Source organism: Panulirus ornatus, chromosome 7 (genome assembly GCF_036320965.1).
Source record: "Panulirus ornatus isolate Po-2019 chromosome 7, ASM3632096v1, whole genome shotgun sequence".
NCBI classification, from domain to species: Eukaryota; Metazoa; Arthropoda; class Malacostraca; order Decapoda; family Palinuridae; genus Panulirus; species Panulirus ornatus.
In genome coordinates, this window is record NC_092230.1 from 16,647,939 (window position 1) to 16,667,045 (window position 19,107).

The 19,107-nt window shown below is 41.4% G+C and overlaps 1 protein-coding gene across 6 annotated transcripts in view; it reads right to left on the reverse strand.

Moving 5' to 3' along the window:
- Window positions 1-19,107, reverse strand: part of LOC139749432 (uncharacterized) — a 457,243-nt gene that overhangs the window by 56,752 nt on the left and 381,384 nt on the right. For all 6 annotated transcript variants that reach the window (XM_071663280.1, XM_071663279.1, XM_071663278.1 and 3 more), the window contains one exon: window positions 15,048-15,090. In XM_071663280.1, the coding sequence (XP_071519381.1) occupies window positions 15,048-15,090 (43 nt within the window). The remainder of the gene's footprint in view (window positions 1-15,047; window positions 15,091-19,107) is intronic.

Here is a 19,107-nt window from a genome sequence, read left to right on the forward strand (position 1 = left end):
ATTTCATCATCAAACATCAACAACCTTTACTCACAGATCCCCCCACCCCAAATAAACATGACAAAACATCAAAACATATACACACCAAAATGACAAGCAAACAGCTGCCCCTCACAACTAAGTGTTAAAAACCATCCCACCAGACATACAACCATCTGAAACCACACTTCCCAAACATTAAAGTCACACTTTCCCATCTATGCTCAAGCCATCACCTATCATGACAACACTACAAAAATCAATTCAAAATACATTAAGATTCTTCATATCTATAATGGAACTACTGATAATGACACCAAACATTTACAGTACTGCTAAATTGCCAAACACTCACAATACACACACACACACACACACACAATCACTACACTTTATGACCTGGGGTCCCACCCAGTGGATGTAGCCAGTTTCCAGAGTACATGGGAGCCACAAAGAAGATAAAAAGGTCTCCTGAGTATGTAAGTAAATAGGTATATATCGTGCAAAACCATAGATTATAAGTGCATTGATGTTGCTTGTGTGTAAATGTATGGAGGATGCAAGGCAACTGAGCAGTAAGTGTCCGATGTCTTTACTGTGGTAGCTATATCATGGGCATGAAGGGTTTTAGGATTTGCTGAAATGGTCTTTGTGGTAATTCAGGGATAGGCAATGTCCAGAGAGTAGTTGGAAAAGTGTAACTCTTGTTTGTTCAGGGAGTGGGGGTTTCTGATGGGTGGATGTCTGATGGGTTTGTTTTTAAGACAGGACTGGGAGGAAAGTTGTATACTGCTTGTCTGGTCATTTCAGTGTGTATGAATTTTGTCCATGTTATGTTTGTTGGGGTAGGAAGATCTGGGAGTAAAGATTGCTGAGGTGTGAGGCAGAGGTAAGATTTTTAATTCTACTTGGGGTTGGTGATCTTATGGAGTGATTCGGGTTGGAGGGGTCTAGTGCTGTTGCAAAAAACTGAGTTCTGAGCATTCTGAAGTAGGATTGTATTGGGAGGATCTTTGTTTCACTGAGTATGTTTTGTGGTTAATCAACAGTGACTGTTCTGCATACTCTATTGTATGTGGTTTGCAGCTTCGTTTTATCTGCTTTCGAGAGGATGGAAGTCTAGGCAGGATGGAGTGGATGAATTGTTTGCAGAGGATGATAACGGGTTCTTTTTCTTGTTGAGGTGGGATTGTATTGGGACAATCTTTATATCATTATATGGGTGTTGAGTGTTTGTGATTTCTAGGCTGCCAGTGTTTGTTCTGCATGCTTTAATTTGAGTGATTTGCAGCTATCTTATATATGCGTTTGAGAGGATGGAATACCAGGCGGTGAGGCAAAGTTGAAAGAGGAGTAGATGAACTGTTTGTAGAGAATATAAAGGGATTCTTTTTCTTGTCCAAATCTGAGGGCATTTAATTTATGTGTTGCTTTTGTGTTGACGTTTTTGGTTTGAGGAAGAAATGTAATATATGCATCACATATGATGCCTATATGGTTGGTGTTTCATTTAGAGGGTGAGACTATCTATTCAAGACTGAAGGGTGGGGGTTGGATTTGTATCTGTTTAGGGTTAAAAGAGTGATGGAACACTTCTGATGAGATAATGACATTCTGTTCTGGGTGAGCCAGTTCTAATTGTGTAATGTAGTGCTGCATATTTGCTGTTGCTACTGTGGTGTTAGGATGTCGTGATGTGACTGTGAGGTTGTCTGCACTTGAGAGGATGTTCATGATGTGTTTCATGGTGGGTATGAAAGGTCATGAAGGAAGAGACTAGAGAGGGTCCAAGAAGAACTGCTGCTTGGAGAACTACTGTCAGTGGCTCTGGCCAACCACTTTTTGTCACTGTTGTAGAAGTTGGTGTCAAGTATCTTTTGTGTGAGGATGTGTTGAGGGACACTATCAAATGCTCATTGATGGCTACAGGGTCCAAGAAGAACTGCTGCTTGGAGAACTACTGTCAGTGGCTCTGGCCAACCACTTTTTGTCACTGTTGTAGAAGTTGGTGTCAAGTATCTTTTGTGTGAGGATGTGTTGAGGGACACTATCAAATGCTCATTGATGGCTACTGCCACTAGCACTGTGTAGGGCAGGGGTTGTAGGTGACTGAAGCCATCTAGGATACATTATATGAGATCAATGTGCAATGTAGTGGTGAAGTGGTTAGGTCTAAAGCCATGCCATGTAGGTGAGAGTGGGATATTTTGCATGATTCTGTTGTGGACTGGTTTTCGCAGAGTTTGGATACTAAACATAGAGGAGATATACAGCAGTAGCAGGAGGAGTTGCAAGGTTTAGAACTGGTATCATTTTGGTGGCCTTCAACGATGAGGAATACTGTTGTGTAGCTAGGAGTGGGTGAAGATATCTGTTAGTGCTTGACTACATCTGGGCCAGGTGTTTTGAGTGAAAGTTTGATATGTTGTCAGGGCCTGTAGAAGGAGAGTTCTTTAAGGATTCTATTCAACTGTTAATACTGGGGGGGGGGGGGCAGTAGTTTCTGGATGGATTCTGTAAAGGTGTTTCATGACTTTCCTATTTAGGGGGAAGTTGGTCTGAGGTTGATTCCTGAGTAATGTATCATGTGTAAGTTTGTAAATTCTTTGAGAGAAGGGATGTCACTGGAATGGGTCAGAAGTGCTTCAAGAGTGGAGGATGGATTAGTGTAGTAAGCATGGACCTTCTTTAAAGTGTGCAAGAGTTGGTTGTTGTGGATCTTTTGATTTAATGAGTTCAGGAAGGCATGCCATTTTGCAGTATAGTTTTCAGTGATTAACTAACTACTGGTGTTATTCAGAGCTTGAATTTCTCTAATTTCTAGTAATGGTGAATGGTACTGTGTGAGAAGTTTGGGTTATATTTCTTTCTATATCTCTGTATATCTGTATATCTGTATATCTGCGTAAGACAAGGGAGCAAATGGGAACTTCAGTGAAGGGCGCAAATGGGGAGGTGATAACAAGTAGTGGTGATGTGAGAAGGAGATGGAGTGAGTATTTTGAAGGTTTGTTGAATGTGTTTGATGATAGAGTGGCAGATATAGGGTGTTTTGGTTGAGGTGGTGTGCAAAGTGAGAGGGTTGGGGAAAATGATTTGGTAAACAGAGAAGAGGTAGTGAAAGCTTTGCGGAAGATGAAAGCCGGCAAGGCAGCAGGTTTGGATGGTATTGCAGTGGAATTTATTAAAAAAGGGGGTGACTGTATTATTGACTGGTTGGTAAGGTTATTTAATGTATGTATGACTCATGGTGAGGTGCCTGAGGATTGGCGGAATGCGTGCATAGTGCCATTGTACAAAGGCAAAGGGGATAAGAGTGAGTGCTCAAATTACAGAGGTATAAGTTTGTTGAGTATTCCTGGTAAACTATATGGGAGGGTATTGATTGAGAGGGTGAAGGCATGTACAGAGCATCAGATTGGGGAAGAGCAGTGTGGTTTCAGAAGTGGTAGAGGATGTGTGGATCAGGTGTTTGCTTTGAAGAATGTATGTGAGAAATACTTAGAAAAGCAAATGGATTTGTATGTAGCATTTATGGATCTGGAGAAGGCATATGATAGAGTTGATAGAGATGCTCTGTGGAAGGTATTAAGAATATATGGTGTGGGAGGAAAGTTGTTAGAAGCAGTGAAAAGTTTTTATCGAGGATGTAAGGCATGTGTATGTGTAGGAAGAGAGGAAAGTGATTGGTTCTCAGTGAATGTAGGTTTGCGGCAGGGGTGTGTGATGTCTCCATGGTTGTTTAATTTGTTTATGGATGGGGTTGTTAGGGAGGTAAATGCAAGAGTTTTGGAAAGAGGGGCAAGTATGAAGTCTGTTGGGGATGAGAGAGCTTGGGAAGTGAGTCAGTTGTTGTTCGCTGATGATACAGCGCTGGTGGCTGATTCATGTGAGAAACTGCAGAAGCTGGTGACTGAGTTTGGTAAAGTGTGTGGAAGAAGAAAGTTAAGAGTAAATGTGAATAAGAGCAAGGTTATTAGGTACAGTAGGGTTGAGGGTCAAGTCAATTGGGAGGTGAGTTTGAATGGAGAAAAACTGGAGGAAAGTGAAGTGTTTTAGATATCTGGGAGTGGATCTGGCAGCGGATGGAACCATGGAAGCGGAAGTGGATCATAGGGTGGGGGAGGGGGCGAAAATTCTGGGGGCCTTGAAGAATGTGTGGAAGTCGAGAACATTATCTCGGAAAGCAAAAATGGGTATGTTTGAAGGAATAGTGGTTCCAACAATGTTGTATGGTTGCGAGGCGTGGGCTATGGATAGAGTTGTGCGCAGGAGGATGGATGTGCTGGAAATGAGATGTTTGAGGACAATGTGTGGTGTGAGGTGGTTTGATCGAGAGAGTAACGTAAGGGTAAGAGAGATGTGTGGAAATAAAAAGAGCGTGGTTGAGAGAGCAGAAGAGGGCGTTTTGAAGTGGTTTGGGCACATGGAGAGAATGAGTGAGGAAAGATTGACCAAGAGGATATATGTGTCGGAGGTGGAGGGAACGAGGAGAAGAGGGAGACCAAATTGGAGGTGGAAAGATGGAGTGAAAAAGATTTTGTGTGATCGGGGCCTGAACATGCAGGAGGGTGAAAGGAGGGCAAGGAATAGAGTGAATTGGAGCGATGTGGTATACCGGGGTTGACGTGCTGTCAGTGGATTGAATCAAGGCATGTGAAGCGTCTGGGGTAAACCATGGAAAGCTGTGTAGGTATGTATATTTGCGTGTGTGGACGTATGTATATACATGTGTATGAGGGGAGGGTTGGGCCATTTCTTTCGTCTGTTTCCTTGCGCTACCTCGCAAACGCGGGAGACAGCGACAAAGTATAATAAAAAAAAAAAAAAATATCTCTTGTATGAACTTTTTGCTGGCTTGTTTGATTTTGATGAGGTGTGAGAAAAATTGATTTAGGGATGAAAAATCACCTCAACTGAAATTTAGGAGCTGTTTTCATGATATGTTTAAAGGCTGAGCAGTCTGCTTTCCTAAATAAGACAACTCATTTTCTAGAGATGTCTTATTCATTTACACTTTATCTATTATACTTTGTCGCTGTCTCCTGCATTAGCGAGGTAACACAAGGAAACAGATGAAAGAATGGCCCAACCACCCACATACACATGTATATACATACACGTCCACACACGCACATATACATACCTATATATCTCAACATGTACATATATATACAAACAAAGACATATACATATATACACATGTACATAATTCATACTGTCTGCCCTTATTCTTTCCCATCGTCACCCTGCCACGCATGAAATGACAACCCCATCCCTCCACATGTGCGCAAGGTAGCACTAAGAAAAGACAAGGGCCACATTCGTTCACACTCAGTCTCTAGCTGTCATGTATAATGCACCGAAACCACAGCTCACTTTCCACATCCAAGCCCCACTTTCCATGGTTTACCCCAGATGCTTCACATGCCCTGGTTCAATCCACTGACAGCACATCGACCCCGGTATACCACATCATTCCAATTCACTCTATTCCTTGCACACCTTTCCCCCTCCTGCATGTTCAGGCCCTGATCACTAAAAATCCTTTTCACTCCATCTTTCCACCTCCAATTTGGTCTCCTACTTCTCGTTCCCTCCACCTCTGACACATATATCCTCTTGGTCAATCTTTCCTCACTCATTCTCTCCATGTGACCAAACCATTTCAAAACACCCTCTTCTGCTCTCTCAACCACACTCTTTTTATTACCACACATCTCTCTTACCCTTTCATTATTTATCCGATCAAACCACCTCACACCACATATTGTCCTCAAACATCTCATTTCCAGCACATCCACCCTCCTCCACACAACTCTAGCTATAGTCCACGCCTCACAACCATATAACATTGTCGGACCCACTATTCCTTCAAACATACCCATTTTTGCTTTCCGAGATAACATTCTTGCCTTCCACACATTTTTCAATGCTCCCAGAGCTTTTGCCCCCTCCCTACCCTATGACTCACTTCCGCTTCCATGCTTCCATCCACTGCCAAATCCACTCCCAGATATCTAAAGCACTTCACTTCCTCCAGTTTTTCTCCATTCAAATGTACCACCCAACTGCCTTGTCCCTCAACCCTACTGTACTGTACTCTTATTCACATTTACTCTCAACTTTCTTCTTTCACACACTTTACCAAAGAGATGTCTTATCACTAGAAAAAAAAAGTCTAAGGAAATATGGAGTGAAGATACACAACCTCCAAACTACACTGTCCGCATTACATGCCTAAGGACAAGTGCCCATCATTTTGTCACTTGTCACCACGTTACACACCAAAATAATGGTTACTACAAGGCTACAATAATTCATTATGCTGTTGTTTGTAAATAAGAACAAAACAAAATAATGGGAAATGAAATACCATTGTAATGCATCATAGCAATGACGGAATCTAAAACATGAATTTGGTACTCACCATTCATTTCACTTTTTTGTAGTTTTCATTTTGATGGACTGTGAACCTTTTTCTGATTATTGACTGTACTTACAATGTTTTTTCACATTCTTCAATATGTATCACTAACTTCTACAATAAGCTGAATAATATATGTTATTGCACTTTGCTGTTGACAGCAGTCGCCCAGGATGGTACTACTATCCTAACACCGGAGCATTAAAGTGGCACCTGGAACCATCTTACACCCTGCATGTTATGACTGCTGGTCTTACTTTCTGTCTCATCACGAATGAACTATCAGGCTAGTCCTGCCATATTCTCCTTACAAGCACCGTACACCTACTCAAGCACCACTTATTTTCTACACAGATGTTTTCTTGCCATTTCCTGTCTGCACAATAATTTTTAAACGTAATCATGACAGAGTCCAAAAAACCTAAGGCACCTAGTCCCAGCATCATGGGAAGCTAAGAATCTCTGGGTTCCTACCTGACTTGTACTACCAATGAGAATGGGGGCTCAAACAGTAATAGTACCAACCTCTTCCATGAACTTTCCCTCTCTAATAGATCTGCCTATTTTTCAATTCACTATACTAACATTCATGGTTTCTCTGGAAACGTCTCTGCTGTTGAACACCATCTGTCTAGTACTTCTCTCATTATCTTACTTCTCTTTGAGACTCAATTGTCTGATGATATTCTCACTAGCCCCTTTCTCATATCCAATTACAATTTCCACTCATAATTCTGTTTCAGAGACGGTGTCTGAGCTTATTCCACCATAAAGACCTTGAGTTTGCAAACTTTGATGTTATCTGGCTCAAGATCTGTCTCCCAACTGCCATGCCTTTCCTTTGTTTTTGTTTTTGTTTTGCCTACCACTCAGCAAATTCTACAAATCATATATTTTACTTCCACAATCTAAACTCCTGCCACAAGGCCATGACATCCTCTCACCTGCAAGCCGAGATCATCTACCATGGGGATTTCAGTGTTTACCATATGGAATGATTGAATTCCTCCAATACAGATGGTGGGAGGAGTGAAACCCCTCACATTTTCCATTCTCAATGATCTAAAGCAAATCATCACCCGTCCCACCCATGTTCCCAACTGCTGTGACTGCTCTCCTAATTTTTCTAGATTTGTTTACCACCTCAAATCCTTTGTGCTATGGCTACAAAATCTCATCCCCAGTCAGTTCATCTGACCAAACACTCATATATGTATCTATCTTAAAGGCACCTCCCCCTCCAGCAGCCCCTTCTAAACCTCAAAATTGGCACCTCAACAAAGCTGACTGGAATAACTTACAAATATTCATTTTTGATTTTCCTTGGGTAAATTACTGTCTCTTAAGTGGTGATGCTTCTATCTCCACCAAACGCACTGCAGAGATTGCTGCAGGAATAGAGACATCTATCCCTTCTTTCTAAAAAATGATTTCTTCCAGTCCAAGGTTCAACTGTTCCTGTTCTGCAGCCTTTCAGCCAGGGATCAGGAATATTGGGCTTAGAAAAACTTTCTTTCCTTCAACTTCCACTCAGCATTTATCACTGCCCATAATCACTGCAAGTATGTTATCCATGAGGCAAAGCTTTCCCTTATTCAAAGGAAAAGCATTAACTTCTCCTCTTCATCCAGTGATAGGACTTTCTGGTCTTTAGCTATGCATATTTCTGACAACTTCTGTCATTGTACCTTTCCTTCCCTTTTCCATTCTGATGGTACTATACCTGTCTTTACCATAAACAAAGCAACTCTCTTTAATTCTTGTTTCTCCCCTAATTCTACCTTGAATGCCTCAATATTCCTTCACCCCTTTGATGCTCCTATACCTAATCCTATGCCCATCCCTACAATCTCTTTTCGAACTGTCTGAAAAGTGCCTCTCTCTCTGAACACAGGCAAAACTTATGGGCCTGTTAGCATATATCCCAGTGTACTGAAAGAGTGTGCCAGCTAACTGGCACCTGTGTTCACTGGTATGTTCTATTTCTGCTTAAAAATCAGAGCTTTTCCTTCTTCTTAGGAGCATGCATTGGTACATCTAATCCCTAAGAAGGGAGACCATTCTCATCCCTTCAACTATTGTCCTGTTGCTCTGATATTGGCTATTTCTAAAGTCTTTGAATCCCTCCTCAACTACCAAATCTTCAGACATCTCGAGTCTCACAGTCTTCGCTCTTATCATCAGTGTGGCTCTGGTAAGATGACATCCACTGGTGATACTCTTTCCTATCTTAATACTGTCTGGTCATCATCCCTGAAAGATTTTTGGAAAAATCCTCTGCAGCTGCCTTTAATATATCAAAAGCTTCTGACATGGTGTGGCACTGGGGTCTCATCTCTAACCTCCCTTCTTCTGGTTCCCCATCCTCACACTGTTACCTCACATCTAACTTCCTCTCTGGCTGATCCTTTTCCATGGTTGCTGAAGGATCACCTTCTCCCCTTTTCTCCTTAGCTAACCAGCTGTATCCCTCAAGGTTCTGTCCAGTCTCCTATGTTTTTTCTCCTTTTTATCAATGATTTCCTTTCATCCACAAATAACCAAATGCACTCATACGCTGATGACTCAATACTGCATTCAGCCACTCACTCAGTTTTGCTCCTCTCACTTGATTTGCATCTTGTTTTGAAACAACTTCCTCAATAAACTCAGACAGACAGGATATCTCAGTGGGGTTTTCTGCCCATCTATATTGAAAATCCCTCACTACTCTCCTCTCTCCTTTGACAGTTCTGTAATTCCATCTCTTAGCTCAATGAACATACATGGTATTACTGTAACACTTCTTTGGAAACCCCACAGTATGGAAATAACTAAGTCTGCCTCTAAGACTCTGGAAGTCCTCCTTAGATGTTGAAATTTCTTTCCTTCTAAAAAGTTGCTCCATTTACACTATGGACTGATCCAACCTTGTACAGAATGCTGCTCTAACATCTGAGGTGATTCCAGCTCTGCATCCTGACTTGACAGAGTTGAGTTGAAAGAGGTCCGACTTATCACCTCTCCCAGCCTTACTTCAAAACTTGAATCACTTGCCCTGTGCTGCAATGCTGGTACATTTTTCCTCTCTGGCTTTTGCTCCCAAGAGCTGGCTGCTTGTATGCCCTAACATTAGCTACACCATGCAATACTAAGGATGCTGCTGCATCACATGATTATCAAGTGGTGCAATACTAAGGAAGCTGCTGCATCACATGATTATCAAGTGGCTGTTTGCAACTCAAGAGAGGGCCATTCTGACAACTATTTATTTCCCTACACCTTGAAGCTTTGGAACTCTCTACACTCTCATGTCTTTCCCAATAACTATGACCCATCAAATTCTAAAAAACAAGCTTATCACCTCCAAAATTCATAAATTCTTTTCCTCTTCTCTTCCTTTCCCTTTCATGTACATCACTTACGGAGTGGGATTTTGTATTATAAAAAAAAAGTTCCAGAAGCTCAAACATTAAGATTTTAGAGAGTTCACAAATCATATGATATTGATTAAAAAAAAAAACACTTATTTGGTACTGACAGGAACCACCTGCATGTAGTGGTGCTGCCGGAAGAAGGAGGATTGGAGGACTGTCCATCTGCTGCTCCCTACACTCATGATGAGAAGTCTGGGTCACTGCTGGCTGGAGCCACACCCTTCAAGAACTTCCTGCCTCAAAGGGTCTTAACTATTCCTGCTCCTGTGAGGGTTGCACCCTTGAGATGTCCCCAACCACTGTGCCAGACCATGAGTCATACTCAGATATCTTTCACACATATTTGTACACTAATGGGAGACAAACCTAGTCATCATCTCCCAACTAATGCAAGTCAGTGACATTAACCCTAACCCTGGACTACCAGTATACCTCTGCCCACAGAGCTAAATGCTTGTCACTGAAAAGTGCTACCCTATCGACTTCTCCAAATGCACTCACTAGTATCACTTCCACTGCACATCACTGTCATCCATTACAGACTACTCAGAACACTGGAAATGTAGCAAATATTCAGACAGCAACCCCTAAAACCCCATCAAAAACCCCTCATCTCCAGCACAAACATCAAACAAACAAACATCACAGAATGCACATTCTCACTCTTCAAAAATAAGCCATTCTACTCTACAAAACCCCAGTAACAAACTGAACATACTGCAACTTAGTGCCAACAGCATCAGAAACAAATACAGAAATACTCATCCAACTCAGAGAGCACAACATCCACATAGCCTGAATCCAAGATGCAAGGAGGAGGACTCATAACACTCATCCATCAAACCATACCTTCTCTAATACCACTTTCACCAGAAAAGAATTCACAGACAGTGACAACACCAGAAATACAATCCATAAATATAAAACTTCATAGTGCCAACTGCAACATTATCCACATGTCCCAGAAATACTCCCAAAGTGTAGAACCCACCAGCAAGTTCAACATTCATCTCTGGAGATTTCAATGCCACGATTTCACTTGGCTCAACACTCATCTCTGGGGATTTTAATGCCCAAGATTTCACTTGACTAAACACTCACACCAATGATCCCTGAGGTGAACTACTCACTCACATCACAACAATCCAGCCCACTCATGAAACACTCCTGATCCATTCCAATGAAATCCCTTCCCCCAAAGAACACATCAGACACTGCTCAAAATCAACCATAAAACAACCTCACTCTTAAATAGGAAAGTCGTGAAAATCCTAAACAAAATCTATCCAGACAACTACCCATCCACCTTTCACTCCAAATAATACAAACAATGCAATTAAAACCTTAAAGGACTCTCCTCCTACAGAGCCTAACAACATATCAAATTTTCACATAAAAAACTTTGGCCCATTTACAATCCAAGACTTATGTCTTTAACCACTCCTGGCTACACAACAAAATCCCTAACATCTAGAAACTTGTCAACATAATACCAATTCTAAAACTATTCAAACCAACCAATTCCCCTACTCCTACTGCTGTATATCACTTCAATCCTCAGTATCCAAATTGTGAGAAACTGACCCACAAGTGATTCGAAAAAAGCATCCTACTCTCACCTACAAAGTGCAGCTTCAGACCTAAACACTACCACCACTGGACACACTGACCTCATGCAACATATATTTGATGGATTCAACCAACCACAATACCCCTTCCCATCCAGCACAGTGGCAGTAGCCCTCAAAAAAGTATTTCACATTGTTCCCTTACACATCCCACCCTCCACAACAATGACAAAAATTGGTAGGCCAATTTCATAGCCTGCTCCCATGACAGAGTCACTCACAATGGCCTCACATCAAAAACACTTAACTCTACAACGGATTTCCCCAAGGAGCAGTTTTTTCTCCAACTCTCTGCAATCTCTTTCTACACAACTCCTATTACCTCAAGCAAATCTCAATATTAAGGTCTTTTCATATGCAAAGGACCTCAAAATCACATTACACCTTGACACTACGGTAGCAAAATCAAATATGCAGCACTACTTAACACAATTGGAACAATGAGTCGCCAAGAACAGAATAACTGCATTCCCAATGGTCTTCAATCACTCTTTGAAACTCAGACAGACAAGAATCCACCTGACATCTTCCAGACACTTTGAATGGACATAACACCAAACTTTCTAAGCATCATATCTGACACCAATGACATTTCCTCACCACATCAATGACAACACAAAAGCAACAAATAACTAAATGCCCTTAGAACACTAACTGAAATAAGTTAAGAAAAAGAATCACTTCACATCCTGTACAAACAATTTATCCTCTCCATTTTAAACTATGTCTCATCTGCCTGATATTTCACCATCTCAAAAGCAAATATAACAAAGCTGTAAACCTCCCAAATAAAGTGCACTTAGAACAATCAATCACTGCTGAGCAACCACAAACAATCAACATATACAAAATGAAATAAAGATCCTTCCAATTTGGTCCCATCTTAACATAATTGCCACCCAATTTTATAATTCAGCACTAAATCCCTCCAACCCAAAAAAATGTATAAATAGATTACCCCTACCTCACACAAATCAGTAACCTCTATTCACAAAATTACCCAACCCTAACAAATAGAACACTAATAAAACATATACACAATGAAATAACCTGATGAGCACTAACCAATCGATTTATCACCTCAGTCTTAAACTCCAATCCATCAGACTCACCTCAATCTTCAAATCCAATCCATCAGATATAATCCCATCAGAAACCATATCCCAAGACAAAAATGAGTTACTCTCTCCTGTTTATGCTCTAGACATAAACAATCCCTACAATGCTACATACACCATTTCAATATATCCCAAGATCTTTACATCTGAGAAGCAACTACCATATAGAAGACACTGAGCACTTAATGCTAAACTGCCCTGCACCTCTACCCATAGAGACACACAGTACCATGCACTTTCTACACATAAACACATATCACAACATTTTATGACCTATGGTCCTGACCACTGGATATGGCTAGCTGCCTGAGTGCTGAAAGAGCCTCCTAAAGACTGAAGTGACTCCTAAGGCAGGAAGTAAGTAAGTACACACTAAATGACAAGAAAATAAAAATTCAAAGCCAAAGAATCAATTGTTTCAGAACTTAACATTTCACTGCTTTTAGTACTAATGATCACACTATTGGTTAATAAGCAAGTATTTCATTGAAGACAAGCTCAGGGTCATTTTCACCATCATTACATTCTGTTCACTAACTTCAACAATCTGCTTTTGCTGGCACCAAATCAGATATGAGATCCTTGATATCTTGGAGTCTGAGATAGTTCAGAGGTATGGGATGTGTATATTACTGTACGCTCTTGAGATAGACATTCAGATATCTTTTTTTCTTTCATACTATTCGCCATCTCCCACGTCAGCGAGGTAGTGTTAAGAACAGAGGACTGAGCCTTTGAGGGAAATCCTCACTTGGCCCCCTTCTCTGTTCCTTCTTTTGGAAAATTAAAAATGAAAGGGGAGGATTTCCACCCCCCTCAGTCCCTCTCCTTTTAGTCGCCTTCTACAACACGCAGGGAATATGTGGGAAGTATTCTTTCTCCCCTATCCCCAGGGATAATATTCAGATGTCTTTTTTTTTTTTTTTTGCTGCTGTCTCCCGCATTTGTGAGGTAGTGCAAGGAAACAGACGAAAGAAATGGTGCAACCCACCCCCACACACATGTATATACATATGTCCACACATGCAAATATACATACCTACACAGCTTTCCATGGTTTACCCCAGACGCTTCACATGCCCTGATTCAATCCACTGACAGCACGTTAACCCCGGTATACCACATTGATCCAATTCACTCTATTCCTTGCCCTCCTTTCACCCTCCTGCATGTTCAGGCCCCGATCAATCAAAATCTTTTTCACTCCATCTTTCCACCTCCAATTTGGTCTCCCACTTCTCCTTGTTCCCTCCACCTCCGACACATATATCCTCTTGGTCAATCTTTCCTCACTCATTCTCTCCATGTGCCCAAACCATTTCAAAACACCCTCTTCTGCTCTCTCAACCACGCTCTTTTTATTTCCACACATCTCTCTTACCCTTACGTTACTTACTCGATCAAACCACCTCACACCACACATTGTCCTCAAACATCTCATTTCCAGCACATCCATCCTCCTGCGCACAACTCTAGCCATAGCCCATGCCTCGCAACCATACAACATTGTTGGAACCACTATTCCTTCAAACATACCCATTTTTCCTTTTCGAGATAATGTTCTTGACTTCCACACATTCTTCAAGGCTCCCAGGATTTTCGCCCCCTCCCCCACCCTATGATCCACTTCCGCTTCCATGGTTCCATCCGCTGCCAGATCCACTCCCAGATATCTAAAACACTTTACTTCCTCCAGTTTTGCTCCATTCAAACTTACCTCCCAATTGACTTGACCCTCAACCCTACTGTACCTAATAACCTTGCTCTTATTCACATTTACTCTTAACTTTCTTCTTTCACACACTTTACCAAACTCAGTCACCAGCTTCTGCAGTTTCTCACATGAATCAGCCACCAGCGCTGTATCATCAGCGAACAACAACTGACTCACTTCCCAAGCTCTCTCATCCCCAACAGACTTCATACTTGCCCCTCTTTCCAAAACTCTTGCTTTCACCTCCCTAACAACCCCATCCATAAACAAATTAAACAACCATGGAGACATCACACACCCCTGCCGCAAACCTACATTCACTGAGAACCAATCACTTTCCTCTCTTCCGACACGTACACATGCCTTACATCCTCGATAAAAACTTTTCACTGCTTTTAACAACTTTCCTCCCACACCATATATTCTTAATACCTTCCACAGAGCATCTCTATCAACTCTATCATATGCCTTCTCCAGATCCATAAATGCTACATACAAATCCATTTGCTTTTCTAAGTATTTCTCACATACATTCTTCAAAGCAAACACCTGATCCACACATCCTCTACCACTTCTGAAACCACACTGCTCTTCCCCAATCTGATGCTCTGTACATGCCTTCACCCTCTCAATCAATACCCTCCCATATAATTTACCAGGAATACTCAACAAACTTATACCTCAGATGTCTATATCAAGTTATTCTATCCTGATACAAACCACAACACAATGCTACTCAAAAGAAGTGATAAAGTATAAACTTACCATCATACAAGGGCCCATTTTCGTGGCTCAAATTCCTTGCATCCTGAAAATGAAAAAAAAGTTTGTTAACGAAAAATATCTTAATCAGTGTAAAGATATGTATAATGTAAAACAAATATGTTCCAGATAAGCACTGTAATCATACTGATATCAAAAGGTGTTGGAGTGCGATACATTTTCTGGACTTGGAAAATGGACTAATTACAGTCATACAACTTTTTGACCTTCTGGAAATGGTGGCACTGACATCCTCTAAATGGTAAGCTGAACTACATAACACAAAGGTCACCCTCAATTAAATTAACCAGCCACCAGTAGCTAAGTAACCATAAGCAAAAATAACATGAATTGGTGGTATGGGGCATATTACCCTGGCATATTGGTGCTTAACATTAGGTTGAGCTAGCACACAGCACACAGCACGAGAGAGAGAGAGAGAGAGAGAGAGAGAGAGAGAGAGAGAGAGAGAGAGAGAGAGAGAGAGAGAGAGAGAGAGAGAGAGAGAGAGAGAGAGAGAGAGAGAGAGAGAGAGAGAGAGAGAGAGAGAGAGAGAGAGAGAGAGAGAGAGAGAGAGAGAGAGAGAGAGAGAGAGAGAGAGAGAGAGAGAGAGAGAGAGAGAGAGAGAGAGAGAGAGAGAGAGAGAGAGAGAGAGAGAGAGAGAGAGAGAGAGAGAGAGAGAGAGAGAGAGAGAGAGAGAGAGAGAGAGAGAGAGAGAGAGAGAGAGAGAGAGAGAGAGAGAGAGAGAGAGAGAGAGAGAGAGAGAGAGAGAGAGAGAGAGAGAGAGAGAGAGAGAGAGAGAGAGAGAGAGAGAGAGAGAGAGAGAGAGAGAGAGAGAGAGAGAGAGAGAGAGAGAGAGAGAGAGAGAGAGAGAGAGAGAGAGAGAGAGAGAGAGAGAGAGAGAGAGAGAGAGAGAGAGAGAGAGAGAGAGAGAGAGAGAGAGAGAGAGAGAGAGAGAGAGAGAGAGAGAGAGAGAGAGAGAGAGAGAGAGAGAGAGAGAGAGAGAGAGAGAGAGAGAGAGAGAGAGAGAGAGAGAGAGAGAGAGAGAGAGAGAGAGAGCATTAAAATTCTTAAAAGTTTTACCTGATGCTGTTCACCACTGGTTGCAAAGTTCAAGAAGGAAGATCCTACCATCTAGAGAAGAGAGGTCTACAAGTAATAGTAAGTTTCCCAGTGAGAATAGCAGTACACCCAGTTGTAGCATGTTAGGTGACAGGTTACTTGAGCAAAAATCCTCCAGTAATATCAGTATCAATAGAAATGGAAGCACTTCTTCCAGCTCTTCACAGAATCAGTGTGGTAATCAGTCACTAAGACAAGAATATATAGATGTCCATCAAAATAGTCCTTCACTAAAAGCATCTCATAACCCTGACCATGTGGATGTTATTGATCCAAATATAACAGGCATAACAATGGCTCTCTACACTGAAGTAAAGACCATTTTGGAGGACTCGATAAATTTAAGTTTGAGTGACCATAATTCAGTGTCAAATACTAACAATCTTAATAGCATTAGAGGAAGACATAACATGAGTCAGAACACTAATCCTCAGGGGAATCAGGTACAACACTTTGAAGAAGTAGACCTTAGTTCATCTGGTGTTTAATTTCTTTAAACAGTAGAAAATATCTTGCCACTTTAAACTAACTTGCAGATGAAAATCTGATATGTTTTTATGTGAATGAGTACCACCAGGGTGTTTATTTTACTGATAAATTGTCAAATTAGATTTGTCAGTTGAGTGTTTTCAAGGATTTTCTAAATGCTGTACTTGAAAAAACAAGAATGAAAAAGTATAGGAATTAGAGCCATTATCTATCTATACATTGCTTTTCCACTTCTACAAAAAAGGTTAGACACTAAGATTTCAGACAGGAGGTAGTCCATAGATTTTTTTTCCCCAGAATACCTAACCCTGGAGCGAGAATGGTTCCTTTTCAGTTTAGTGAAGCGAATGGCAGACATTACTATGCAGCTCTGTCACTCTCTTCATCCACTACAACCCCTTTAGGTAATAAGCTCAGTCAGTTCTGGAAATAAGCCTAGATTTCATCAGAGAGTATCTAAAAACTAAATTTCCTGGAGGCCTAAGGCATCTCCCAGGCCACAAAGTCACAGATGGGTGACTCCAATATATGTAATCAAAGATTCTATAAGTTACATATTAAGGGGATGAAGAAAAAATAGCTATACGTATCATCAAAAAATATATCTGGGTTTCAGAGGTGGTAGACGATGTGTGGATCAGGTGTTTGCTTTGAAGAATATATGTGAGAAATACTCATAAAAACAGATGGATTTGTATGTGGCATTTATAGATCTTGAGAAGGCATATGATAAAGTTGATAGAGATGCTTCGTGAAGGTATTAAGAGTATATGGTGTGGGAGGTAAGTTGCCAGAAGCAGTAAAAAGTTTTTATCAAGGATATAAGGCATGTGTATGAGTAGGAAGAGAGGGAAGTGATTGGTTCCCAGTGAATGTCAGTTTGCGGCATGGGTGCGTGATGTCTCCATGGTTTTTTAATTTGTTTATGGATGGGGTTGTCAGGGAGGTGAATGCAAGAGTTTTGGAAAGAGGGGTAAGTATGCAGTCTCTTGTGGATGAGAGGGCTTGGGAAGTGAGTCAGTTGTTGTTCGCTGATGATACAGCGCTGGTGGCTGATTCGGGTAAGAAACTACAGAAGTTGGTGACTGAGTTTGGTAAAGTGTGTGAAAGAAGAAAGCTGAGAGTAAATGTTAATAAGATCAAGGTTATTAGGTTCAGTAGGGTACAGGGAAAGTTAATTGGGAGGTAAGTTTGAATGGAGAAAAACTGGAAGAAGTGAAGTGTTTTACATATCTGGAAAAGTATTTAGCAGAGGATGAAGCCATGGAAGCAGAAGTGAGTCAAAGGTTGGGGGAAGGGGCGAAGATTCTGTGAGCGCTGAAGAATGTGTCGAAGGTGACAACGTTATCTTGGAGAGCAAAAATGGGTATGCTTGAAGGAACAGTGGTTCCAGCAATGTTATATGGGTGCGAGGCATGGGCTATAGATAGGGTTGTGCAGAGGAGGGTGGATGTGTTGGAAATGAGATGTTTCAAGACAATATGTGGTGTGAGGTGGTTTGATCGAGTGAGTAATGAAAGGGTAAGAGAGATGTGAGGTAATAAAAAGAGTGTGGAAGAGGGTGTATTGAAATGGTTTGGTAAAATAGAGAGAATGAGTAAGGAAAGATTGACAAAGAGGATATATGTGTCAGAATTGGAGGGAACAAGAAGTGGGAGACCAAATTGGAGGTGGAAGGATAGAGTGAAAAAGATTTTGAGCGATTGGAGCCTGAACATACAGGAGGGTGAAAGGCATGCAAGGAATAAAGAGAAGTGGAACGATGTGGTATACCGGGGTCGACGTGCTGCCAATAGACTGAACCAGGGCATGTGAAGCAGCTGGGGTAAACCATGGAAAGTTTTGTGGGGCATGGATGTGGAAAGGGAGCTGTGGTTTCAGTGCATTACACATGACAGCTAGAGACTGAGTGCGAAAGAGTGTGGCCTCTGTTGTCTTTTCCAAGTGCTACCTTGCGCGCATGCAGGTGGAGGTGGATGCCATTTCATGTGTGGCGGGGTGGCGATGGGAATGGATGAAGGTAGCAAGTATGAAAATGTATATGTGTATATATGTATGTCTGTGTATGTATATGTATGCATACACTGAAATGAATAGGTATGAATATGTGCATGTGTGGGCATTTATGTATATACATATGTATGTGGTGGGTTGGGCCATTCTTTCATCTGTTTCCTTGTGCTACCTCGCTAACACGGAAGGCAGTGTTTAAGTACAATACAATACAGTAGCACTACTCCTGAAACAGAAGTGGTGGGAATATATGATAGAGTGTAAGAAAGTAAACTCTAGATTGATGTGGGTAAAACTGAAAGTGGATGGAGAGAAATGGGTGATTATTGGTGCCTATGCACCTGGGCAAGAGAAGAAAGATCATGAGAGGCAAGTGCTTTGGGAGCAGCTGTGTGAGTGTGTTAGCAGCTTTGATGCATGAGACTGGGTTATAGTGATG